This window comes from Cricetulus griseus, chromosome 5 (assembly GCF_003668045.3).
Source record: "Cricetulus griseus strain 17A/GY chromosome 5, alternate assembly CriGri-PICRH-1.0, whole genome shotgun sequence".
NCBI lineage: Eukaryota > Metazoa > Chordata > Mammalia > Rodentia > Cricetidae > Cricetulus > Cricetulus griseus.
Window position 1 is genome coordinate 50,191,226 of NC_048598.1, and position 26,337 is coordinate 50,217,562.

Here is a 26,337-nt window from a genome sequence, read left to right on the forward strand (position 1 = left end):
GGGAGACAGAGGCAGGTGGATCTCTGTGAGTTCGAGACCAGCCTGGTCTATAAAAGCTAGTTCCAGGACAAGCTCCAAAGCCACAGAGAAACCCTGTCTCAAAAACCCAAAAAAAAACCAAAAAAACAAAAACAAATATTCTACCCTGTTCTTTTAGTTGGCGTAAAGCATCAGTTAAGAGTCATGTATTTCATCACTGAAGACTGGACAGGTGAGTAATGTGGACAATACTGGATATAGATTTAAAGTTTCTCAGTAAAAAGAATATGATGTTTGTTTATCAGGTTTTTTTTATGTTGGGCAATAAAGACTCTTCATGTTAAAAAACATACTAACAAAACTATGTTATCCAATAAAATCCCCATCCAATTCTACCATTGCACGTTAGTCTTTTGTTTGCTTTGATACTGATGAATACCAATTTCTAGAGAAAAGGATTTATTACATCATAACAAGTTAGAGTCCATCATCAAAGGAAGCCAGGGCAGGAGCTCAAGCAGGACGCTGAAGGGAGGAATGTTACTCACTAGCTCCATTCCAAGGTCATATTCAGAGGCCTTTCTTGAATCTCCTAAGATCACCTGACCAGGGTGGCACTGCCAATCGTGGGCTGGTACCTCAATCACTAATCAAGAAAACATCATACAGACATGCCCATAGGCCAAAATATTATAGAGGTATTTCCTCCTTTGAGGTTCCCTCCTCCCAACTGCGTCAAGCTATTAGAAAATAGCCAGCACATTGGTGTTCTGAAGGATAAGACAAAAAGAAAGGCAGACGATGGCTTTAAATAAACCTTTTCCTTCTGAACCAAATATTTTCATTTTAAAATTGCCTTTATAATTATCAACAAACTATAAACAAAAAATACTCAAAGTACGATAAAATATATACATTTCAAATTAAACAGTGTTAAGAATACTTTCTCTGAACCTTTCTCTCTATTTTCTGGAGGAAAAAAAATAAGACCAAAGGCTTATGCTTACCTTGACTGTATGCACCCACTGTTGGTATGACCTCGGGCTCCCTGAAACATATAAAAATTAGATGCCAGGAATCATTGCTAAAAAGTAAAACTAGCCAGGCGGTGGTGATGCAGTCCTTTAATCCCAGCACTCAGGAGGCAGAGGCAGGCAGATCTCTGTGAGTTCAAGACCAGCCTGGTCTACAAGAGCTAGTTCCAGGACAAGCTCCGAAGCCACAGAGAAACCCTGCCTCGAAAAACCAAAAAATAAATAAATAAAAAAAATTAAAAAATTAAAATTACAAAGAAGAACCATAAAACTAGAAACCACAGTTGGCTGAGTTGGCCCTGCTGTAAAAGTAGCACTGGTGTTGTAAAAATGAGTGAGCTGTAACAGCAATCAAAACTTACACCAGACAAGCACTGGTCTTCATTCAAACATGAAGCCAAGGATTCACTAGAACCTCCCATTTTAATATTTGCTTCTCAAAGGAAAATATAACCTCTTGAAATCCAACTTGTCTATGCTTTTAAAAATAATTTTTCAATGTTTTACATCTATTTGTTTTAAAAATATGTCTGTTTTATACAGTTAGGTTCACTTAAAACATTTCAAGTGTGAAGAAGAATGAAGAAAAAAGAAAATTGGGAAATGCAGAAAATTATGAGGAAAAAGATTGTTTTGTATTTTCTGAATAGTACTATACACAGGTACTTTTATTTTTTTCTTTTTGGTACTTGTGTTTTAATGTAACTAAATGACACTTATTTCTGAAACTACCCTCTAACTTTCTAAATGTAAGAAGTATTGCTGGAAGGAAATATGAAGAGAGCAAGTGTCGTGGCTTGGAAAGAAATGACAGAATTACTCCTAACAAAAGCTGACAGTTCAGGCTGGGGAGATGCTCAGTGAGTAAAACCCCTTCTGTGCAAACATGAGGACCTGAGTTTGATCCAAATAAAAAAAAGCCAGGTGTGGTGGCACACACATATAATCCTAGTGCTGGGTGGTAGACACAGGCACATTTCTCTGCAAGACCCAGGCCACTTAACCAAGATACATGGTGAGTGATAAAATATGTCTACGGTTCCTTTGGCTTCCTCATCCACGTGTGGTATCCATCCAGTCTCCAGAGATACACAAAACTCACCCAAAAATCTGTTAATAAACACATTTGCTTGAAAATAACATTAGCTATTTGGTCAATGAAATGAAATTATCAGCCATAAGAGAAACACATATCTGGTGCTGGAGAGATGGCTCAGCAGTTAACAACACTTTGTTCTTGTAGAGAATCCAAGGTCAATTCCCAGTACCCACATGGTGACTCATAACTATCTATAACTCTAGATCCAGGGATAAGCACCCTCTTCTGGACTCTATAGGCACCATGCATGAACATGGTATACATAAACACACACAGTCAAAACATGCATTCAAACAAGCAAACAACCACCCCCCAAAATACTTAGAAAAAGAAACACACATCTCACAGTCTTTCAAGCCAACTGATTACAGTTAGATTTTTAACTACCTTCTTAATTTTTACAAAGCTTAAACAATCCCAAAAATCGCAAAGGTAAAAGTCATTATTAAAAATAAAATATCAATGTCTACTCAGTCACTTTTTCACGAAGGACCCCTCAAGATACAGTGTGTCCTTTTTATGTAGTTGTATCTCTGTTTTAAAAAGAAAATATACCAAGGGCTAGAGAACTGTTAGAGGCCCCAGCCTGCTTATAGCTAAAACTGATGACCTTGTTGAGTTTGATCCTCGGAACCCACACAGCATTGGGAGAGAACTTAATTCTGCAAGCTGTCCTCTGATCTACACACATGTAGGAGCATGCATGCATGTATGCATGCACACACATGCACAACTGATAAATATGTGAAGACTGCCACCACCCTACTGCTATGTACCAGTGCTAGAACAGCTGCCTGCCTGGTAAAGTCAGGCATCAGCCCCAAACTGCTACTGTGGTGTCAGCCTAGAGTATCTTGCTATTTTTCAAAGCATTAACAGAAATTGGACACTGAGAAATATTTAGTTCTAGAGTAATTTTATCCTCTTTTGAGACAGGGGGTCATCTAGCCCAAGATGACCTCAAATTCATTGCAAACTGACAAGGGCCTCTGGCTCCCAATCCTCCTACTTCCACCTCCCAAATGCTGGAATCACAAGTGGGTACATATTCTCATCAGTTCATATATCCACTACTTCCTCCTCACAAAGGATTGCATGGAACTCATTCATTTACCAGTTGTACATTACTTCATTATAACATATGGTGTTTATTTCCCCAAAATGAATTCAAGAAAGCATAAGGAAAACAGAATAGTATGGTAAAAACTTAAGATTCAAGAATAATTGTCAACCCAGAAAAAAAAAATACTAAAGTACCAACTATCAAGAAATCAGGAGGTTATAGGAGGAAGTTACATGTCTTACTTAAAATTTAAAGGCTAAATTCATATTCAGTTCTTTATAGGTCAAGTGATATTTTCACCTACTATACATAGTCTGAGCTGCATTTCTCTACTGTAAACTACACTAAACAGGCAGTGCCATGAGAAGGACGAGGTCTCTGGTTGTGTAGGGTTACCCTGTGGATGACACCACTAGGACTAGGTTCATTAGCAACCAACAAAAGTAAGAATCAGGTATTTTAAAGCCTAGTTCATTGTTTCTTCAACTCTGAAACACCACCTCTAGGATTGCTTAATGACAAAACAGAACAGATCAAGTCAGACAGGGTCTCCCTCCGATTGCTTTCTAAAGAACAGGGGCTGCTGAAAGCCCGGACTGTGAAAAGAATACAAGTCAGGAGAGTGGTAAGGGCTGGGCGGGTGGATGTCATGGGAGGGAGGGTGTTAGAACACAGGCAGCTCGAAGAGGGAGAAGGGAATGAAGGAGAGGGGAGGGTTACGTGGGGGATGAATTGGAGAGCAGGATAGAAGGAGCATGGGGAGGGCAACTACTTCTGGGAATGCCACAGGGAAAGCCCACTACCATAGATGATTCCTAAAATAAACTTAAATGCAAAAAGTTTAAATGGAGTTGCTTTATAAAGAGGTTCAATGTCTGCTAAACAACACCAAATAAAAAGAAAAGAACTACTAACTCCTACTGTTTATCCTTTCTATTTCAAATGCTAATGAATCAAGCATTATTTTTTCTAAGAACAATATCTATGCATTTCTAATATGATTTAAAATACAAATAAAAATACTTGGCTTGCATAATTTTTAAAAATACTTTCTTGTCCACTCAAATTAATAACTATGGAAATGGATTTTCATTTTGAATAAGCATCTGCCCCTCAGATCAGAACATTGGAGCTCAAAATCATTTTAATTATAATAAAAACCAATAAACAATCAGAATTAAGTAGATCACTAAGTCAGATGCTGACCAAGATCATACTAGCCTCCTTTCTTTAAGCACTAGGGATTTGTTAAAATAATAATAATGATAATAATAATAGTAATAATGAATTAGTTATTCTTATCTACTAGTGGCAGCCATTATCTCACCTTTATTTCTCCAGTTCCTGGACCAGCAGTTATTACTACAGAATTTAAGTTGTACAAAGGGATCACAGCTCTATTCCATTACTGTCACAAGTTGTCATCTTCAATTCTACAAAAGCTACCAGCCCCACGGGTCATAAAGATAATGAGACAGCAGCTATGTAAATACTGAGTAGTTGCCTCAAGCAACTTGTCCATTAGCTGACAATATTTTGCTTGTCTGAGTTGAAAAGTGAAAAGCGTCATTTTACCACAAAAGTTCCATTGAAGCTAAATTTCTGCCATGAGCTGAGGAGAAGGAGCTGAATGAACCCACATTCAGCTCTCTTGCTGAGTCAGACAAACTAACTTCCCCAAGATCAGTGAGTCTTGTGAGGTGCTATATTTCTGCCAGTTGACGGCCTCCACTACCAAGCTCAGATGCTCCTTTTTGAATGAGCAGGTTCTCTTCCTCGTTTATTTCTGCGCTTTATGGCGGACAGGAAGTATTTAAGGATACAAGTAAGGTGTGAAACTTGAAGATATGTACTTATTGCTTTCTATCTTCTCAATTCTAGTAACTATTATTTCAAACAGACTATGAACCTGACTATCAAAACAAACCAACAATGAGGTCAAAACAAACACATGGAGACAGAGAGAGAAGATGTACTGCTCACTTGGGTCTCACAAATACAGAGCAGTGTATGCAGCAATCCCGCTTGAGAGAATTGCCGAGACACTGGAGGACTCACAGAAAGCTCTCCGCATGCCAGGTCTATGAAGTACAACATCCACCAACAACATGTCAACACTGGATATTTATTACATAATTATTACATAATTTATTACATAATAATAATTACAACACTGGATATTTAAATTTAGAGGGCATTCTAGTTTTGGAATGACAAACTTAAAACTCTGCTGTAGTCTGCAGACCAGAAATTATAAAGATTCCCACATAAGACTGACTGAAACAGGAAGTGTGCCTGCGGAATCCCAGGACTCCCTGCCGCACCACACTGCAGTCACTCACTACTTCCACCAGAGTCTCAGTTGCAAACACAGACTAAGTCATACCATCACTCACCACTTCCTTTCGAGAAACTACTATTTGGTGGGAAAGAGTAGAGGATATAAGTTAATTGGAATCCTGTTGCTTATTTTCAACAATACCGAGAGATTCTTAGAGCCAACAACTACCAAGTTATCAGATAACCTTCCTGCCTTGATCACAAAAATAAGATCATAGCAGAGCTCATATAAGATGAAAATTGTACATAGAACATTGTATGTTAGGAGAAAATGATTGTTTATAAAAATATAAATATCAGAGACAGACACAAAAATCAGATGTTGTCTAAAATATAGAAAATCATACTCAAAATTGTTTTTACCTCCACAGAAGCCGCCCGAAGTAATCTCTTCTTCGAATACATCAGAGAAACCCCTTCCTGCATTAAGCTTTGCCAGTCGACCATCAATAAACTGAAATTTAAAAGTTTCAAATGTTAATTTTTATGAACTCATTCAGGCTGACAATGTTCCCTCCAAGAGCCAAAGACCACACAACAAAACCCACAATACCTGTCATAAGAAGCCATCTTTTGAATTGTTGGCCAGGGCTGTGCAAGAGACTCCCAGAACACACAGTCTATTGCAACTGCCTTTCATTGCCCCCAAAGGTGGAAGGTAAGTCTCTAATACTGAAGACACCATGCACTTCAGACAAGGGCCAAGAGACCCCTGAGCTGGAACTGAGAATCTGGCAGAGAATCTACAACCACAAATTTACTAAACCAGCAAAATCCTAACAATAGTCTATAAAGGTTTGTCCTTATGCCCACAGATAAGCATAGTTCCCACCCCTCATTAAGGAAACTTCTCTTTGCAACAGATGGAGACCATTAAAGAAAACTACAACCAAACAATATGAAGATTTGTGGAGCCCAGTCCCAACAGATACATCTACAAAACAAGTCCCACTCCTAAGGCTCACAGAATGTTGCAGAAGATAGGGGCAGAGAGATTTAAGAACCAGAGAATCAGTGAGTTTGCTGTGAGACTGTGTCTCCTGGTAATACTAGAAGCAACACCCATAAAGTCTCACCAACATGATTGCCCAAACATGAACTGAATGACAGTGCTAACAATGGACATGCCATAGCAGATGGGAAAAAGCCCAAGAAGTCCCAATTCTACACAAAGAACTACAGGCAATTGAGTAAAAACTAGGAGTAGTAAAGGTGTTCTTCTCAAGAGATGAGCGCACCAGTTGTTTATTCAGTGCCAACAGGTCAGCTCTGAAAACATTCTGTGGTAGTTTGAATAGGTATGGCCCCATAAACTCCTGTGTTTGAATGCTTGGTCTACAAAGAATAGCACTCTTAGAGGTATGGCCTTGTTGGAGGAGGTTTGTCACTGTGGGGGTGGGCTTTGAGGTCTCATATGCTCAAGCTACACCCAGGGTTGGTCACAGTTCACTTCCTGTTGCATGTGAATCAAGATGGAGAACTCTCAGTTACCTCTTTAGCACTATGCCAGCCTGCATGCCACCATGATAATGGACTAAACATCTGAAACTGTAAGCCAGCCCCAATTAAATGTTTTCCTTTATGAAAGTTGCTGTGATCAAGGTGTCTCTTCACAGCAATAGAAACTCTAACTAAGACATTTTCACACAAATAACATTACAAAGACTCAGGCTGTTATATTTAGGAATACATACCAGTGAAAAAAGAGGCCATGAATTTGAAGGAGGGTGGGTAGGGGTATATAGGAGGATTTGGAAGGAGAAAATCAAAGGGAGAAATTTAATTATATTATAATCTCAAAATTAAAAATTTCAAAATGCTACACAAAAATAATAAAGGCATATTTTGTCACAGAAATATGCATATATGTGCTACACACACACACACACACACACACACACACACACACACACACACACACGCACGCACGCACGCACGCACGCACGCACGCACACTAGAACATTGTATAACAATGTAAAGAGCAGGCATTTGGCAGTCAGCAGTTTTATCAATTTAGTCACATGTGCTTAGCAGAAGCTCTTAATGCACTAATGAACAAGTGCAGCCATGGACATCTGCTTGTAGTCCAGTCAGTATCCCCTGATATCACCCTGACAACATCAATGTTCACCAAAAATCATTCCTTGTCTAAACTATAATACCCTTAAGCATAACTGAGTACCAAGAAATTGTAATCATTCAATAATCAAATAAATACAGTTTTCATGACATGCAGTATAATTGTTGGCTGAAGGAGCTGTTAGCATTCAGGCATCTGTGCTGGCCTGTCTTTGGGGTTCTGGCAGGATGTGCCCTCAGCTGCAGCCACTAAGTTCCTTTTTAAAAGGGCCCTGCCCACCTCCCATTCCTCTCTCTTTCTCTCCCTCTCTCTGTCTATTTCCCTCTCTTTTCTTCCTCCTTCCTCTCTCCTGCTGCTCCCATCCCCACAGGCCAGTCTCCCTTCTCCCCTTTTTATGATCCCTTTCCCTAATTAAAAAAAAAACAAAAACAAAAACCCTCCGCTTGACCCTGTTACATGGTGTCTTTCTCTAAAGCACTGCTTTTCTTAAATTACAACAGGATCAGATAGGATTACTAATTTAAATATCAAGGAAAACACGTATTGCTATGACTTGCTTATGGTCCCTTTAAATAACAGTTTTCAGTGTTCCTAAACAAGAGACTGGAGTGAGAGGTACAACCTCTACAGGCCCCTGCACATGCTTTCCACGATGCAGTTGCCCTGGACAGTGCAACTGTTCAGAGAGGGCAGTGGGTATATGGAGGCCTTCACATGTTGACAGGATTGAAAAACACTGCAGACATTACATGTGGCCAGTGTGGGGGAATATCAATAACATATTAAATACATGTGCATTGCTGCCACCTGTTTAACTCTGCTTGTTTACTTATAGTTTGTTGTGTTAATAATGACAGTGAATGGTCTAAGGCTTTTCTATATCTTTCATGCAAGGGTTTATCATGAAATATTTTAGATATGATTTTAAAGATGTAAATGGTAAAAGGCGAAAGATTTATATGATCTGAAGAGAAACCAGAGTATGGAGTGTCTTGCTCTGCTACTGAGCAGTGCATGTGGATCCAGACACACAGTTTAAATGGAACACAGCTGAAGGGATAAAGAATATTCAAAGGTGTTAAAGGTCATACATTTTTGCTTGGCTTTAAAGGTAAATAATTACATCACTATACAGAATCGGCATTTTATCATGGGATCAAAGTCAGTAATATGATGTTGGTGTCTTCACTGTATACAACAGGTGATTAATTTGAAAATAAGACAGTTAAAGACACATTGAAATTTTCTCTTGCACAAGTTTTAACACAGCAGTATAAATCAAATTAAAGTGATGTAATTCCATGGACTAAGAGTCATCTTTTAAAGTATAGGGTGAAAGGGAAAAGATAAATTTAAAGCAATATATTACTGGCAAGAAGAACCAGCTAAGGCATCCTTTTAAAGGACTTCATTTGTTTTAAAAGATTAAAATAGAAGACTTTTAAAAGGTTTTCCTTTTTGTTTACGGGAGAGAATCCATTCATTTTATTAAATGAGTGAATAGTTTGAGTCAAAACCGAGAATCCCGAAACTATCTAGGGATTGTGAACTTCTGAGCACGGGTAACTAGTTTCTGAGACTAGGCCACTAAGTTGAGCCAGCAGAAATTAATCACTTGGTAAAGTGGCATGCACTATCATTGCCTTTGCAAACACCCTGTCAGCAACAAGCAGACACTTCTCAAAGTACACATTGAGTGTACATCTACACACACACACACACACACACACACACACACACACACACACACTATAAATACAGACATTGACTGCAGGCGTAGATAGAAAGCGGTATTAATGGAGAGAAGTGCTGCACGTGACAGTGGCCGGAACTCCTTTATTGACATGTATGTCATTAGCAGCTCTTCCTTCTTCCTGACTGGATGTGGCTCATGGTCATGCCACTCTGCTATCTCACAGTATGCAAGGGAAGGACCCGTTTTAGGTACTGTTGCACACAATTATCAACTTAAAGAAAAAAAAAAAAAAGAACTGGTTTCTGTTGAAAAGATGAGTCCATAATCCATTGTTTGAGTTACACTGACTATTTCATTAGAAAACACATATTTTCAGACAACTGGTAGTTTTAGAATTATTTTGTTTTGTTTGTTTTATTCCTCGTAATGAATGACAAGTAACACTGTCAACAGAAGTGACAGACACAGCATGAAATAACGAATGAGCAGATTTGTAGTACAATTTGAGAGCCTGTTTTAAAGATGGCTGGAGTGTATGGTTTTTAAAAAATAAATTATAAAGTGCTAAACTGACATAGGGCTAAGGAGACAGCTTGGTGAGAAAAGTGTTTTTAAAACTCCACACACCAGGACTCTGGAGGCACAGACAGGTGGATTCTGTTGAGTTCGAGACCCACCTGGTCTACAAAGTGAGTTCCAGGATAGCCAGGACTATACAGAAAAGAAACCTTTTATGAATATGGAGCAAGGGAGACCTTAGCAGGGTCCCGTGGCATGTGAGAAACAAGTAAGTCATCAGGCACGACTTACATGGAAAGGAAGTTTATTGGGGAAGGGAGGGGAGTGAAGGAAGAGGGAAGAGAGAGAGAGAGAGAGAGAGAGAGAGAGAGAGAGAGAGAGAGAGAGATAAAGGCATGCCTCCTCAGAGAAATGGGAGAAAGAGTGGGAGTGGGTGGGGCTTGTCTCTTAAAGGGACCTTTGCACCTGTGTACCAAGCCAGGGTACCACCTCCCATGCAAGCCAGGTCCCCAAGGGATGGGGCCAAGTTTTCATTTGCTTAGATGATAACAAAACCCTGTCTGAAAAACTAAAGAAAAAAAAAAAAACCTACACATGAAAGTGCACACACACCATCACTGCCACTAACAACAACAAAACATCATCATCATCAAAGGAAGTTGGTTTTTGAGGAACAATATCTGAAGATGGCCTCTGGCCTGCATACACACCCACAAGAACACACACCCATGCATACAAACTGATTGATGCAATACACACAGTTCTCAAGACAAGTGAGACTATGTTCCTTCTCAAGACAAGGAACAATTTCTATCCTAAACCCACAATATTGGCAAGAACTAGATTTTGTTAACACTCAAGGCATGCCATGAAATAGTGAGGCAGGTTATGAGGTTACAAACATTCTTAAGCAGCAAGAGCTTTTTGCCCTTCTTTTGATGCTGATATCACTAAAATCTGTCTAAACCTTTTTAATCTTTGCACAATTATCTTATAGGAAACTGTTTTAAAGAAATCATTGTTTTAAAGTCACTTCAGCAAGTAGTATTATTCATGAAAATCCAGTATGAAAAAAGAGGTCATAAATTTGCAAAAGAACAAGGTAGATATTTGGGAAGGTTCGTAGAGAGGGAAAGAAAGGGGAAATGATGTAATTATAAACTAAAAAAATAGAAATAAATTGAGTTTCAAAAAACAATTAAATATATAACTAATTGAAAATGTAATACATTTTAGAAATGAGACATCATGGCAAACTTTTTCCCAAAATTTTTTTTGAAAGTATTGTGCTGGTCAGATTCCCAGATTACACTTGAATGCCAAACTGGGGAGCTCTCAGAGATACGAGAATGCTCTCCTTTGCTGAACTCCCCACTTGAGGTATTTCCAGAACAAATCTAAAAATCAAAAAACAAGTCATTATCAACAATCCACTGCATTGAGTGTCTACACAGTACAGAAACATTTAATTGCAATACTGTAATCCATCTATCAAAATTACAAGGTTGTCAATAATTAGATTTTATGATTTTGATATTTAAAATACAGTATTTGATTTGGGGAAAATCATAAAAAAAATCTTTGCGTTAGGGATAGCAGTTACTGGTGCAGTTATTTAGCAAGTATGGTGGTTTGAGAAAAAGAACGGCCCCACGGGCTCCTATAGTTGGATGGTTTGTCAGCAGGGTAGAACTCTTTGATAGGACCAGAAGGATTCCTAGTTGGAGAAAGTGTGTCATTTGGGGTGGGCTCTCAGGTTTCAAAAGCCCATACCAGGCCCCCACTCTCTTTGCCTACAGATCAGGATGTAGCTCTCAGCTACTGCTCCAGCGCCTGTCTGTATTCAGCCATGCTCCCCACCATGATAATAATGGACTAAACATCTAAAACTGTAAGCAAGCTGCCAATTAAATAAATTAAATTATAGGTGTTGCCTTGGTCACGGTGCTTCTTTACAGCAATAGAACAGTAAATAAAACAGCAGATCAAGGAAGAGAGATATCTGCTAAACAGAAAGTGGTAATTTAGTGTTTATATAAACATAAGCTGCACTAACACAGGGGATAAGACGGGCCAGTTTCAAGTCCAAACATGAAAATTAAAAATGTGGAAAAACTCTTAAGTTCATGATACTGTAAAGCTTGGGTAATGAAGTCACTGCAATGTCCCACAATTCTAAACTCGATTACTGTGGCTTTCGTGGCTAAACAGCCTGCAATTTTCTATCTGGACTAATAACTCAAAAGAACAGTCACAGGGCAAGCAAACTGCCCCCACAGCTGACAGGAGAGTCAATGATATCTAGTTTGTCAAACTCTGTGTTAACCAAAGCATGAACAACCTGTTTATCCAATTTAAGAACAACCTACGTGAGTGTTTACTACAGTCCTCTCATTTCACCAGATGTCTGCTATACAGTAGTCAACAGGCCAGGCAAAAGTAGAACCCTCGTAATGTTTAAATATCTCAAGGCAGCAGGAGACAACAGGATAGAAGATAACGTGAATTGCCTGCAGTGTTACAAGTGGAGGGTACTGAGAGAAACAGACTGGAGGAGGAGGCTAGAGAGAGTAGAGTGTAACTGTCAGAAGTGGCTGCTCAGGGCAGGATATCTGAGCAAAGACTGAAGACAGTGAGGGAGTCTGTTGGGAAGGTGGATTTCGGGCAGGTATATATGTAAATGAGTATGAATAAACAAGCATGCAGCAGTAAGGGCCAGAGTGTGCTCCAGGGCCAGTCTGAGGTTCCTGGCCAATAACCAATAACCAATAACCTCCTGGCCACTCAAGCTACACTCAGAATCTCCAGATCAAACAGGATCAGAATATTGCCAAGCTTATTTTCCCTGGTATTTTTGTTTCCCACCTATTTTATTATTTTGTATCTTCTTTCTCCTGCAATGTCCAGGCGTTTCCCCATTCCCTCTGGGCAGATGATTTGGCTTACTAATCATCTAGCAGCGATCTAGTAGAGAAAGAAGTAAATCCAGGAGAGGAGTTGGTGTTCATCTCCTGATCTCACTTCCCCATGTGCACAGAGCTGGCAGGCTGGCCTCCATGTCCCCTCCCATCAGGCCTCTCAATGTCATCTCCACCTCCACAGCAGCAAGGCCTCTCTGCAGCTCCAGCCCCAGTACTCACCTCCTTATTGATTAACACCATGATCAGCTGACAGTTCAGCTCCCCTTGGAATTTTTTACTTGCCTGTGAGGTCAAGTTCTCTCCTGGTTCCTGCCCGACTCACTGCTCATCTGCTCCTCCACGGCCTCCTTGGCTACTCTGTCTGGACCTCTGCTCATCTCACTTGGCTGCCAATCTGATGGCTATAGAAACACTGCCATCTGTCAATGAACCCCAATTCTTTATGTCCGGTCCAATTTTCTCATGTTCCCGTTTCTGTTTGCCTACCCAATACCTTACATGGATATCTAATAAACACATTTGACTAGGCATTTCTGAAATATAATTTTATAAGAAAATTTTTAGCCACAATCTCCCGCAGCTCAGTTAAGTGAGTTGTCCTGTTGAGTTTCTCAACTCAGAAAGCATACGATGAGCCTTGTGTAATATTTAATATTAAGTCTTGTGAAATATCTGCTGGCCTTTTCATCATAACATGTATCATCTGCCAGGTCTCATTATAAATTCCATTGTGTGATCCCATACTAACACCCTGAATCTTTTGTGTCTCCTCCTTTGGTTACCCCACAGAGAAGGCACGGCTTAGATACCACATTCTTGGGTAGGTATGCCCAGACCACACGATTTTCAATGATGCATACATGGTGTGTACATAGCCACCACCCTCACTTCTGCTAGTACCCCTGACCTTGTCTTGTCCTGCTCTGCTTATTTTCCCACGGTACTTACAACTTTTAAAGTTCTACATATTTAGTAATTTGGCTGCCTCTCTCCTTCCCTTAGGAATGTAAGAGGTTCATTCTTTCTTAGTTACTACCTAACTTACAGGGAACATTCAAATTACACTGTGGAATGGCAGAATGAAGAGAGACCTAGGTGACTGTCTCTAAGAGCACAAGTCTCACTCATTAGAAATGGGGAGGGACACATCTGAATTAGTAATTTTGAATGTAAGATGCAGTAACTTGCCTATCGAAGACTGACTCTGAGGGAGGAGGACTGATAGCACATTTTGAGAAACACATTTTGAGTGCTACTAGAAATCAGCTAGCAAAACATACTGAAAAATGTATCTTTTGTCTTATACTTCTTGCCCCTGAAAATTCTTCTGCACCCAAGTCGGTATCTCCCTTTGCCTCATTTGCTGTTTTACTCTTTTTAACACTGTCAAATACATGCTTGGTTAGTTATTGTCTCTCATGCGTTTACATGTCCAGTGTCACCCAATGCTGCAAGGATGAAGAATCGTGAGTACTAGTAATGTATGTGTTGCTCTTAGCTGCAAATCACATACCAGGAATAGCTAGCATGACAAAGATCAATAAGGAAACATGGAGAGTTATGACAATTTATAATGTAGGTTAAAAGCTTTTTTAAAAAAACTCTCCAAATCTCTAGTTAACATAAAAGGAAACTATTTGGCTTCTGACCCATCCCTTTTATTGCTCATCTTACCAAGTCAGAGGAAAAGATCATGTCACAAAATATAGAAAGCTAAGAATCATCACAGACTTTCCATTTCAACACATTACAGAACAAGTGACTTCAAGTTTGAAACTGCAAACCACTCTCAATTTATAAAGCTGTAGCAGCACAAGTAACAGTTCTATCATATTTAACTTCACAGTTTTCTTATATACTTAAATTGTCAGAATATTTTCAGGTCTGTTCCATATAACAGGCAGTTACTCCACAGCTTTTAGTTTCTTCGTTACTATTAATTACATATTATATATTAGACATTAGGATACAGAAGTACTTAAAACATAAACCATAATAATCCATATCATTAAAGAGTCTATAACTCAAAAAAAAGTCAAACAAAAGAAGAAATGTTAAATGGCACAAGTCTAACACTGCTAAGAGGAGAGGGATTTATGGAAGAACCGGAGGCCCAACAGCAGCAGACACTTGCTAAGTTTTAAACAGCAATCTGGGAAATATCGACTAGACAGTGTGTTTGGAGCCAAAGAGACAATAACAGACATGCTGGCTTTTTCATCAATAGTTTATTCCTTAGGGAGAATAAGCATCCATGGTTTCTTAGACCCATGGCATGTAATTCACAGCCTCAAACACCCACAAGTTATTTAGCTGCTAGACTTTCAATTTATAACCTCAGAAATGTAGCCAAATTACACGTGGTTATCTTGAATATTAAAGTAGATTAAAAGAAGCACTCAAGTCCGATGGTGGTGGAGGAACACACCTTTAATCCCAGCACATGGCAGAGGCAGGCAGATCTCTGTGAATCTGTGACCAGCCTAGTAGACAAAGCCAGTTCCAAGACAGTCAACACTGTTACATAAGGAAACCCTGCCTCAAAAATACTTTCTACACATTATAGATAAATTTTCCTCTCAGAAAATTAGAACTGACCCCAGGCAACATTCAGTGCAAGAAACTCCAGGAAAATATTAGTCCTATATTGACTGGCAGGCAGCAGGAGGTGAACTGTCTCACTGGGTGTGACTTGAATATATATATATATATATATATGACGTCAAAGCCAGTCTCCACAGTGACACACTTCCTCCAACAAGGTCATACCTACTCCAACAAATCCACACCTTCTAATAGTGCCACTCCCTTTGGGGGCCATTTTCTTTCAAACCACCACATTACACTCCCTGGCTGCAATGGCTAGTAGCCTCATCATAATGGAAAAAAAATGCATTCAGTCCAACCTCAAAAGTCCCCATAGTCTATATATAATAGTCTCAAACTTACGTCAAAGTCTAAATTTCAAAGTCTCTTCTGAAATTCATGCAATTTCTTAACTGTAATCCCCTATAAAATCAAAATAAAGAAGCAGATCACATATTTCTAACATATCATGGCACAGGATATCCATTACTATTTCAAAATGGAGGAACGGGAGCATAGTGTGGAAATTAAGGACCAAAGCAAGACTGAAAACCAACTGGGCAAACTCCAAACTCTGCATCACCATGTCTGATGTCAGAGTGCTTTCCAGATCTCAAACTCCTTTCAGCTTCTACTTCTCTCTTTTGGGCTGGTTCTACTCCCTGATAGCAGCTTTCCTCAGCAAGGATCAACACTCCAACATCTTGGGGTCTCCAAGGCAACCCAGGCTTCAACTTCATAGCTTCACGTAATGGCCTCTCTAGACCTCCATGCAGGGCCACCCCCGATACATGCCAGGCCTCAGCAGCTTTTTGCAGTCGAAGAGGAAATTCCATAGCCCCTTTCTTCTATTCATAAGCCAGAACCACATAGCTGAAGCTGCCCATTTCTACTGCTTACTGGGGCTGGAATGTGACCCCCTCTTTAAGTTACATCTTCACCAGCTTCCTGCTTTCAATGCTTACCTTCACTGCTTTAGTGTAGCTGTTCTGGAATTTGCTCTCAAACTCAGAGATGCACCAGCCTCTGCCTCTGGAGTACTGGTATTAAAGGCCCACATCACCACACCCAGCTCTAAACTTTGCTTTGATTACTTTTCACTAGTTGGAAACTTAACTGGGTGGGATCTTGCCCTGAGGTCATCACTCCCTTTATTGCATTTCTCCTTAAACTTAGGATTTCACTCCATTCCACTTCCTGGTACTCCTTTTCTCCTCAATTTTTACATTTTCTTGCTCTTATTCATTTTAAATTTTCATTAGAGTTATCACACGGCAGAGTCTATAGTAGGATGTTTTGAGATTTCCTTTGCCAATGGAATTAATCCAAAACTCTTCACTTTAGCCTCAGGCAGACTCTTTGGAAAAGGACAAAAAGCAGCCACATTCTTCACCAAATATCACAAGAACAATTTCTAGGCAACAAACTAAAATTCTTCTCTTCTGACACCTCTTGATCCAGGCCCCCACAGTTCAAATCACACTCAGCACCACTGTCCCCCCTGCTCCTACTAGGATGGTCTATGAAGCAGCACTTCAAGCATTCCACTGCTTTACTGCACCAAAGTACCAAAGTCAAATTCCTCCAAACAAAAACATGGTCAGGCCTATCACAGCAATATCCAGTCCCTGATACCAACTTGTCTCAGGGTTTCTATTACTATGAAGAGACATCATGACCAAGGCAACTCTTACAAGGAAAACAGCTAATTGAGGTGGCTGCTTACAATTTCAGAGCTTTAGTACGTTATCATCATGGTGGAATATGGCAGTGTGCTGGATCTGAGAGCCCCACATCTTGATCAGCAGGCAACTGGAAGAGAACTGTCTCACTAGGCAAGGCTTGACAATATATGAGACCTAAAAGCCCACCTTCACAGTAACACACTACCTCCCAAAAGACCATACCTACTCCAACAAAGAACAAAACCACACATCCTAATACTGCCATTCCTTTTGGAGGCCATTTTCCTTAAAGCCACCTCAGTGCAAGACTTCAGTTTTTTGGTCATCCAAAAAACAAACAAACAAACAAACAAACAAACAAATAAAACATGGGAAATACTGGAGATAACAGAGGCTATAAACCAAATGGGCCTTACAGATATCTACAGAATATTTCACCCAAACACAAAACAATATACCTTCTTCTCAGAACGTCATAGGATCATCTCCAAAGTTGACCACATATTCCATCACAAAGCAAGCATGAACAGATAGGAGAAAAATTCAAATAACTCCTTGCATCCTAGCAGACCAACACTGACAAAGCTGGATTTCAACAACAGAAACAACATAAAGCATACAAACTCAAGGAAATGGAAAACTCTCTACTGAATGAAAAATGGGTCAAAACAGAAATAAAGAAGTTAAAGACTTCTAGAATACAATGAAAATGAAATCACTTCATACCCAAATTTATGGAACACAATGACAGCTGAGAGGAAATTTCCTAACACTAAGTGCCCATATGAACAAACTGGAGTGACCTCATATTTCCAATATAACAGCACACCTGAAAGCTCTAGAAAAAAATAACCATACCTACTCCAGCCAAGAGGAATAAACAGCAAAAATAATCAGAGGCCTGAAAGCAATAAAACAGAGATAAAGAAAACAGTAAAAAGGATCAATGGGTTGATTGGTTGGTTCTTTAAAAAAAAAAATCAACATGATAGACAAAATGGTATCTAAACTAACTAAAAGACAGAGAAAGTATATTCAAATTAACAAAATCATAAATGAGAGGGGGGCTCAAATAACAGACACTGAGGTAATCCAAAGAAACATTATGTCATATTTCAAAAAACTCTACTTCACAAAATTGGAAAATCTAAAAGAAATTTCCTCTCAAAAACTTCAAGTCTTTGAAGAAAGAAATTGGAGAAGAAATCAGAAGATGGAAAGATCTCCCATGCCCATGGATCTACAGGATTAACATGATAAAAATGACCATCTTACCAAAATCAATCAATAGATTCAATGAATCCCCATCAAAATTCCAAACAAGTTTTTTGTTTGCTTGTTTTTGATTTTTTGTTTTCCAAGACAGGGTTTCTCTGTGTAACAGCCCTGGCTGCCCTGGAATTCACTTATAGTCCAGGCTGACCTCGAACTCACAGAGATCTTCCCAAGTGCTAGGATTAAAGGTGTGTGCCACCACTGCCCAATCCAACAAAATTCTTTATAGATCTTGAAAGAACAATACTCATCTTCATATGGAAAACAAAACACTCAGGATAGCTAAAACAATCCTGTACAATAAAAGAACTTCTGGAGGTATCACCACCCCTGATTTCTACTACAGAGCTATAGTAATAAAAAACCCCATGATATTGGTACAAAAACAGACATGTGAATCAATTGAATTGAATCAAAGACCCATTTGTAACTCCACTCACCTATGAATACCCAATTTTTGACAAAGAAGCTAAAAATTATACAGTGGAAAAAAAGAAAGCATCTTCAACAAATGGTGATAGTATAACTGGATGTCAGCATGTAGAAGATTGCAAATAGATCCATATCTATCACCCTGCATAAAATTCAAGTCCAAGTGGATCGAAGACCTCAACATAAATCTAGATAGATTGAACCTGACAGAACAGAAAGTGGGAAAGAATCTTGAACATATTGGCACAGGAGACAACTTTCTGAACAGAACATCAATAGCACAGGCACTAAGATCTACAATTAATAAATGGGATGGCAAGAAACTGAAAAGCTTCTATGAGGAAAAGGACACCATTAATAAGACAAAACTTCAGCCTACAGAATGGGAAAAGATCTTCACCAATCCCACATCTGAGAGAAGGCTAATTTCCAAATTATATAAGGAACTCAGGAAAGTATACAACAACACACCAAATAATCCAATTAAAATAACTGGGTACAGATCTAAAAGGAATTCTCAACAGAGGAATCTCAAATGGCCAGGAAGTGTTCAAGACCCTTAGCCATTAGGAAAATGAAAATTAAAATGACTCTGAGACTTCATCTTATACCTGTCAGAATGGCTAACATCAAAAACACAAGTGACAGCTCATGCTGGCAATGTGGAACAAGGGGAACACTCCTCTGTTGCTGGTGGGAGTACAAACTTGTACAGCCACTTTGGAAATCAATATGGAGGTCTCTCAGAAAATTGGTACTCAATTTACCTCGTGACCCAGATATACCACTCCTGGATATACACCCAAGGGATGTCTCACTATACCACAAGGACACTAGCTCAACTATATTCATAGCAGCTTTATTCATAATAGTCAGAACCTGAAAACAACCTAGATGTCCTTCAACCAAAGAATGGTTAAAGAAAATCTGGCACATTTACACAGTGGAGTATTACTCCACAAAAAAAAAAAAAAAAAAAAAAAAAAAAAAAATGACAGCATGAAATTTGCAGGCAAATGCATGGAATTAGAAGAAAAAAAAAATCCTCCTGAGTGAGGTAACCTAGATCCAGAAAGACAAACATGGCATGTTTTTACTTGCAAGTGGATATTAGCTGCAAAGTAAAGGATAACGAAGCTACAATCCACAGACCCAGAGAAACTAAGTAACAACAAGGGCTCACTGTGGGGGGAGGGGTGCACGAATCTCCCTGAGAAGAGGAAATAGAATATATACTGCAGGTGGACGGGAGTGGTGGGGGAAAAGGAACAGGAGGGATCAGGTGGGGGGAAGATGGAGGGAGAGAATACTGGGAGAGACAACTGAAATTGGGGGTACCTCGGGGATAGTCTAGAAACAGTGTAATGGAAACTCTCAGGAACCTACTAGAGACACCCTAAGACTGATAGCAATACACAGAGCCTGAACTGGTCATTTGCTGTAACGAGGCTTGACTTCCAGTAGACAGACTGTATCTTAGTTAAGGTTTCTATTGTTGTGAAGAGACACTACAACCACAGCAACTCTTATAAAGGAAAACATTTAATTGAGTGGCTTACAGTTCAGTCATTATCATCATGGTGGGGCATGGGGGCATGCAGGCAGACATGGAGCTGGAAAGGGAGCTGAGAGTTCTACATCTTGCATAGGCAACAGGAAGTGGTCTATCTCACTGGGCATGGCTTGATCATATATGAGACTTTGCCTCCTCAGTGATACACTTCTTTCAATAAGACCACACCTACTAAGCAAGGCCACACCTTAAAATTGTGTCACTTACTTTGGGGGCCATTTTCTTTCAAACCAACAGACTGGAACACCAACCCAGCCACAAAACCTTCTAGCTACAATTTGTCCTACGTGCAAGATGTGTTGGGGTAAACGGTGGCACAGAAATTGTGGGAAGGGACAACCAATTACTAGTTCAGCTTGAGACCAATGCCACCAGAGGGAGCCCACCCCTGACAGTGCCTGGAGGGGCAGGCCACAGAGACTGGATAGCTTAGAGACCTAGAATAAAGACTGGCAAAAAACAATGGGGAGGGGGGAGACAATGAAATGATTCGCACTGCTATTCTGCTATTCTCATAGACTGTTGCCTAGCCCATTTGTCATCAGAAAGGCTTCATCCATCAACTGATGGGAACAGACGTAGAGACCCACTGCCAGACATTAGGCAGAGCTAAGGGAATTCTGCTCAAGAAGGGGAGGAAGGATTGTAGGAGCCAGAGGTGTCAAGGACAGCACAAGAAAACCCACAGAATCAACTAATCTGACTCATAGGGGATCACAGAGACTGAACCAACAACCAGGGCATGGGTCCGACCTAGAACTTCTGTGCATATACGTTATAGTAGTGTACCTTGGTCTTCTTGTGGGACTCCTAATAGTGGGAGCAAGGGCTGTCTCTCTTGCCTGTTTTGGGGATAATTTTCCTCATACTAGGTTGCTTCATCCAGCCTTAATACAAAGGTCAGTGCCCAGTATTACTGAACTTAATATGCCATTTTGGTTGATATTCATGGGAGGCCTGCCCTTTTCCAAACAGAGACAGAGGAGTAGATGGAGTTGGGGAGGAGAGGCTGGGAAGAGAGGAGGGAGGGAAACCGTGGTCAGGATGTGGTATATGAGAGAAGAATAAATAAAAATATATACAACGTTATACTTTATAGAGGTGTTTTAGACACTTCCCCACAATTTGAGAAGTACTATGGTTTCCTGCACTGGGACCACACAATTCTGGTCCTGTAAACAATCAGTCCTGGGAAAGTAAGTGACTCTTGTGACCCTATCCTTTGCACACTATTGATGAGTTTGGGAGAGCTATGCACATAGGGCTCATCTCACCAGGCTCCAACAGATAGCTCCAAATCCATCATCATACGGATGACCCTGGTTGAATTCAGTGAGTCACAAACTGACTGGTGTGAACCTAAGAGAGCTTTGTGCAGAGAGGGGTGGGCCTAGGTGACAGGCAGATGAAAGAGGGCTGTTGTGACAGTGGCCAAGTAAGTGTGTGTGTGTGTGTGTGTGTGTGTGTGTGTGTGTGTGTGTGTAAAATTGTCTAATAACAAACTGAATTAATAAAATATATACTCTATTTGCCATTGGAAGGTACTTGTTATAAAAAAGTTGAGTAAATACATGTTCATATTGGCTTATGAAAGGTAAAGATTTTAGGAGAGTAATAAAAGAGAAATTTTCAACTGAATTCTTCCCTACCATTGTTTTCCTCAAGTGAGTTAGCAATTGCTTTAGATAATTTTTTTTGGGGGGGAGTGATATAAACTATATAGATCCTTTACTAGTAATCAAATATCCTAAAAGTAGTCTACACTGACAGACAAGAGGGTCTATAATCAGGAAGAGGCCTTAAAGTCACAGAATAAACTTCAATTTTAAGATTTGACATGCTAAACTCTGCCATGATCCTAATCTTGGAAAGTACATAAGCAAAGATACTTTTTTACCAGTGCATTTAGTACCGAATAATACACAAAGAAAAATTTTCTTATTAGCAAAGCTTTAAATAAAGACAAGAGACTTAAAATATGGCTTAACTCTTCATAAAGCTGTAAGATATGAAAAGATGGTTATGTCAAAATTGTGGATTTGAGGAATTGTTTCTGGGATTCCATCCAAATCTATTATCTAAACAGGAATTAATCCAAATGGAGCCCACTGTCGTCTGTCTAAGCTATGTGTTTATTTCATAGTATCATGAAATGTAAGAGGCAAAAGGCATCTGAGGCTTAGCATTCAAGTCTAACTCACCTCACAGATGTGGAAACAGAGGGCCTGGGGATTTACAAGTCAAATGTCAGTGAAAACACAACCCATAAGAAGCTAGTCCGGAGACATGACAAAAACAAATGCCTCCACAAATGCTTAGCAAAATTAATACTGAATTTAAATACTCATTAGTCAATGCTAATGATAAAACAAAGCAGGTAGCAATTGATGCTTTGTTAAAGAAACTGCTTAGGTGTAGGCTGGGAGGGCAAGGATGCTGAACACAGGGCGCATGTTAATTGAGAAGAGTTCCTAAGAACTATTTTTAACATGGTTACCACACTTCACGCTAATTTAGAATTTAGTTCCAATTTTGTGTGTGTTCACTACCAAAAACTATGTCAGATTATAGATAGCTACAGAATGTGATCATCCCACACTCTGTATGTGGTTACAACTATGTGTCCGTGTGAATATGTGTCAAATCATCATACTGAATCCCTTAAACATTTAATTGCTGACAAGAAAGGTTTCCAAATCAAATATAAAATACTACCATTGAAGTTAATTAAATGGTTAGAAGGACTTAACGGTTCCTCTCTGTGCTCTGTTAGGGGTTCCTTTGCTATGATGAAACACAATGGCCACAAGTAACTTGAGGAAAGCCTTTATTTCCTCTTACAGCTTGAAGACCATTACCTAGCATGGACGGAGGTTACAGGAAGGAACCTGGAGGCAGGAGCCAATGCAGAAGCCATGGAGGAATGCTGCTTACTGGCTTGCTACCCATGGCTTGCTCAGCCTACTTTCTGTTAGACCAAGCCCAGAGGTGGCTCCATTCACAATGTAATGAGCCCTCTCACATCAATCACTAATTGAGAAAATACCCTACAAGCTTGCATACGGAAGCATTTTCTCTGTTGAGTTTCCCTCCTCTAGCATGTTTGTTATTTATAAAAAATTAACGAGTACAGACCCTCTCTACCAAAAAGACTACAATTGCTTCAGCTTCTCTTTGCCTTTCTATGTGGTTTCTGTCATATTTTATCATATAACATAATCATATATCATAAATATAATTTTTGTTCATTTGGACATTATATAAAAGGATATGCACATATTGGTATTATTTCATTCACATAATTCATTTCCCTTTTACTACAGCACATTTATTTCTCTGCTGTAGTGTTCTATTACAATTTATTCATTTACAAAATTTCCCCAGGCTGAAGAGAAGGTTCAGCAGTTAAATGCACCTGCTACTCCTCCAAAAGATCAGAGTTCGGTTCCCAACATCCACTCTTGGGAAGCTCACAATCTCCTGTAACTCCAGCTCCAGGGGCTCTGACATGCTCTTCTTAGATCCGTGGGCACTGCCTGCATGTGCACACAAACCTCCCTTCTCTTTCTCTAGTGTTTTATGATTGAAATGAATTATGTGTGGATACACATCTCTTCTTTATTCAATTTGGATATACTGAACTTCGAAGATCAATAAAATGGAGTGTTTTATTGGTTCAGGTATGATTCTTGCAACTACCATCTATACTCTGGTTTTCTGTCCTGCCTGATGGGATTACATGGATGTGGACATTTTCATTATACACTCTACCTACTTCATCTATTTTTTGTCTCTATGTACTGTATCTCGGTGGTTTCTATTTCATATAGCTCTTCAGTTCCAGAATTCTCTTTGTACTTAGATCTCACCTACAGATAAATCTGTTTCTTTTAAGTTCAATGGGTATATTCCCCTTTGATGTAATTTTGTTACACTATTGTAGTAGACTTTGCATTCTTTAAGGTTGGTATTCCTACATATTTTTAAAACTCTTTTGTTTTTGCTTATTCTAATATGTAAATGTGGGTATTTTTGATTCTATTTCTGATGCTGCCAATACTAAGACCCTCTCTGAGTCAGTGACTACTCATGATCCTTCTGGCTGCCATTCATGATTTAATTCTTGCCTGTCCAATGATGTTAATTTAAGAGTGAGACATAAAATGGTATGAATTCTAGATCCTGGTGCATTTGTCTGTATAAAACTAGTCAAGTTGTCCTTGTGAAGGTTCTGCTGTCAGTGGGCATTTTCACTTTCATATTAAGCATTTTTAAAGCTCTTACTACCTTTTGTTTTTGTGTCTGGGTGAGGTGTGCCACATAAGTGGGCTTCAGATTCCCAGCAGCTGGAATTATAGAAGCCAACGAACATGACGCTGTATGAAAACAGCAACCATATTTACAGTAAGCCATTTCTTCAGCCCATACAGACAGAATTTCTGACCAAGCGATACTTTCATAACAATAATACACATATTTGTATTTTATTATTATAAAAATGAGGCAGCTAATAAAATTTGCTGAGCAGATGCAAGCTGTTCTTATGAACTTCGTCACACTCCTGTGAAATTCATGATTATGTTTCTATTTTCTAGAAAAGAAAATATGTACACAGGCAAAATTAAGATTAAACCATATGTGACTATTGAAACAGAATGCTTTTAAAATAAAACATTTTAAATGCTCTAAAGCAAAATATATTATGCTATACTAACTTGGATGGATCTAGTTACACAATCTCATTGTCAAAAGGAAGTATGAGTGAGAGATGCTTAGAGAGGTAAGGTAACTGAACCCTGGACCAAATAAAATCTGGTCCTCAAAACTCATTTTGATTAAATTTGAGTGTGTGTGTCACATGCATGCCACAGTGAATATGTGGAAGTCAGGAAAAATTCCTGGCATTGGTTCTCTCCTTTCTACCCTATAGGTCCTAGGGATAGAACTCGGGCTACCAGGTGTGGTGGCGAGTACCTTTACCCCAAGTCATCTCATTAGCCCACAACTCATTTTTAATAATGGAATGTGGTATAGCCTCTCTGTAGACTAAAAAACACACACAAAGAAGGTAGTGACAACTTGCGCACACATTAGATGATTTGGGGACTGCATGCTTATGTTCCAGCATTTAATTTAGTACCAGCTTGGAGACAAGAGACAGGGAGCTCAAAGGAACAACCTCATCTTAGGAAATTCACACATCTCTGTCATATATGCCTCTCCTTAAGGTAAAATCTTACTACTTAGAAGACAATACTATTACCACAGAGCACAATCTAGCCACGGGTTACTTTTTAATTCATCAAACAATACATAGCATTAATTCGTCATCATACTGATTTCTTAATTTGAAGGTAATTTGAAATTATGGCATTTTCTCCACGGTTTTGTTAGTCTGGTATTTTCTCAAAGGCATGTTTGGATCCCAGCCTTGAAGTGCTTACAACACAGAGTAGGTATGAGTAAATGCACAGAGCCAGCTTTATATTTGAAATTGTCATGTGGAATAAGAAAAATCAAATGGTAATAAATAAATTTAGATCATGTAAAATAGAAACGAAGACAACATGATGTAAGACACTTATGATCGCACAGCACAAACAAATAAAAAAATACTGCCCAAGGCTGTAGAGATGGTTCAGCATTTAGAAGCACTTTCTGCTTTTGTAGAGGGTCAGGGCTCAGTTACTATCTGACTTCCCTGACTTCCAAGGGCTCCTGTAAACATTCTTTATACATAAACTCACATAGGCATGCACACATAAACATTTAAAAAAAGAAAAGGAAAGACATGTCCATTTCATCCCAGTACTTGGGAGGCATGGGCAAGCAGATCTTTGTGAGCACAAGGACAACCTGGTTTGCTTATCACATTCCAGGCCAGCAAAGGCTACATAATGAGACCCTGCTGTAAAAAAATACAAAGCCAGTGTCCCTGAACTAAATAACTGAATTTTGATGTCAATGTTTGCTATTCTTAAATAGCAATTAGACCTCCTAAAAAAAAACTCAAGACATACACTATAACTGTGATTTTGAATTATAATATTAACTG

General features: G+C 39.2%; 1 protein-coding gene across 5 annotated transcripts in view; it reads right to left on the bottom strand.

The window, feature by feature from the left end:
• The window catches only part of Dennd1b (DENN domain containing 1B), a 226,575-nt gene that overhangs the window by 51,815 nt on the left and 148,423 nt on the right, over positions 1 to 26,337 (bottom strand). For all 5 annotated transcript variants that reach the window (XM_035444915.1, XM_035444914.1, XM_035444911.1 and 2 more), the window contains 2 exons: positions 5,879 to 5,969; positions 987 to 1,027 (listed from right to left, as the gene is read on the bottom strand). In XM_035444915.1, coding sequence (XP_035300806.1) covers positions 987 to 1,027; positions 5,879 to 5,969 — 132 coding nt within the window. The remainder of the gene's footprint in view (positions 1 to 986; positions 1,028 to 5,878; positions 5,970 to 26,337) is intronic.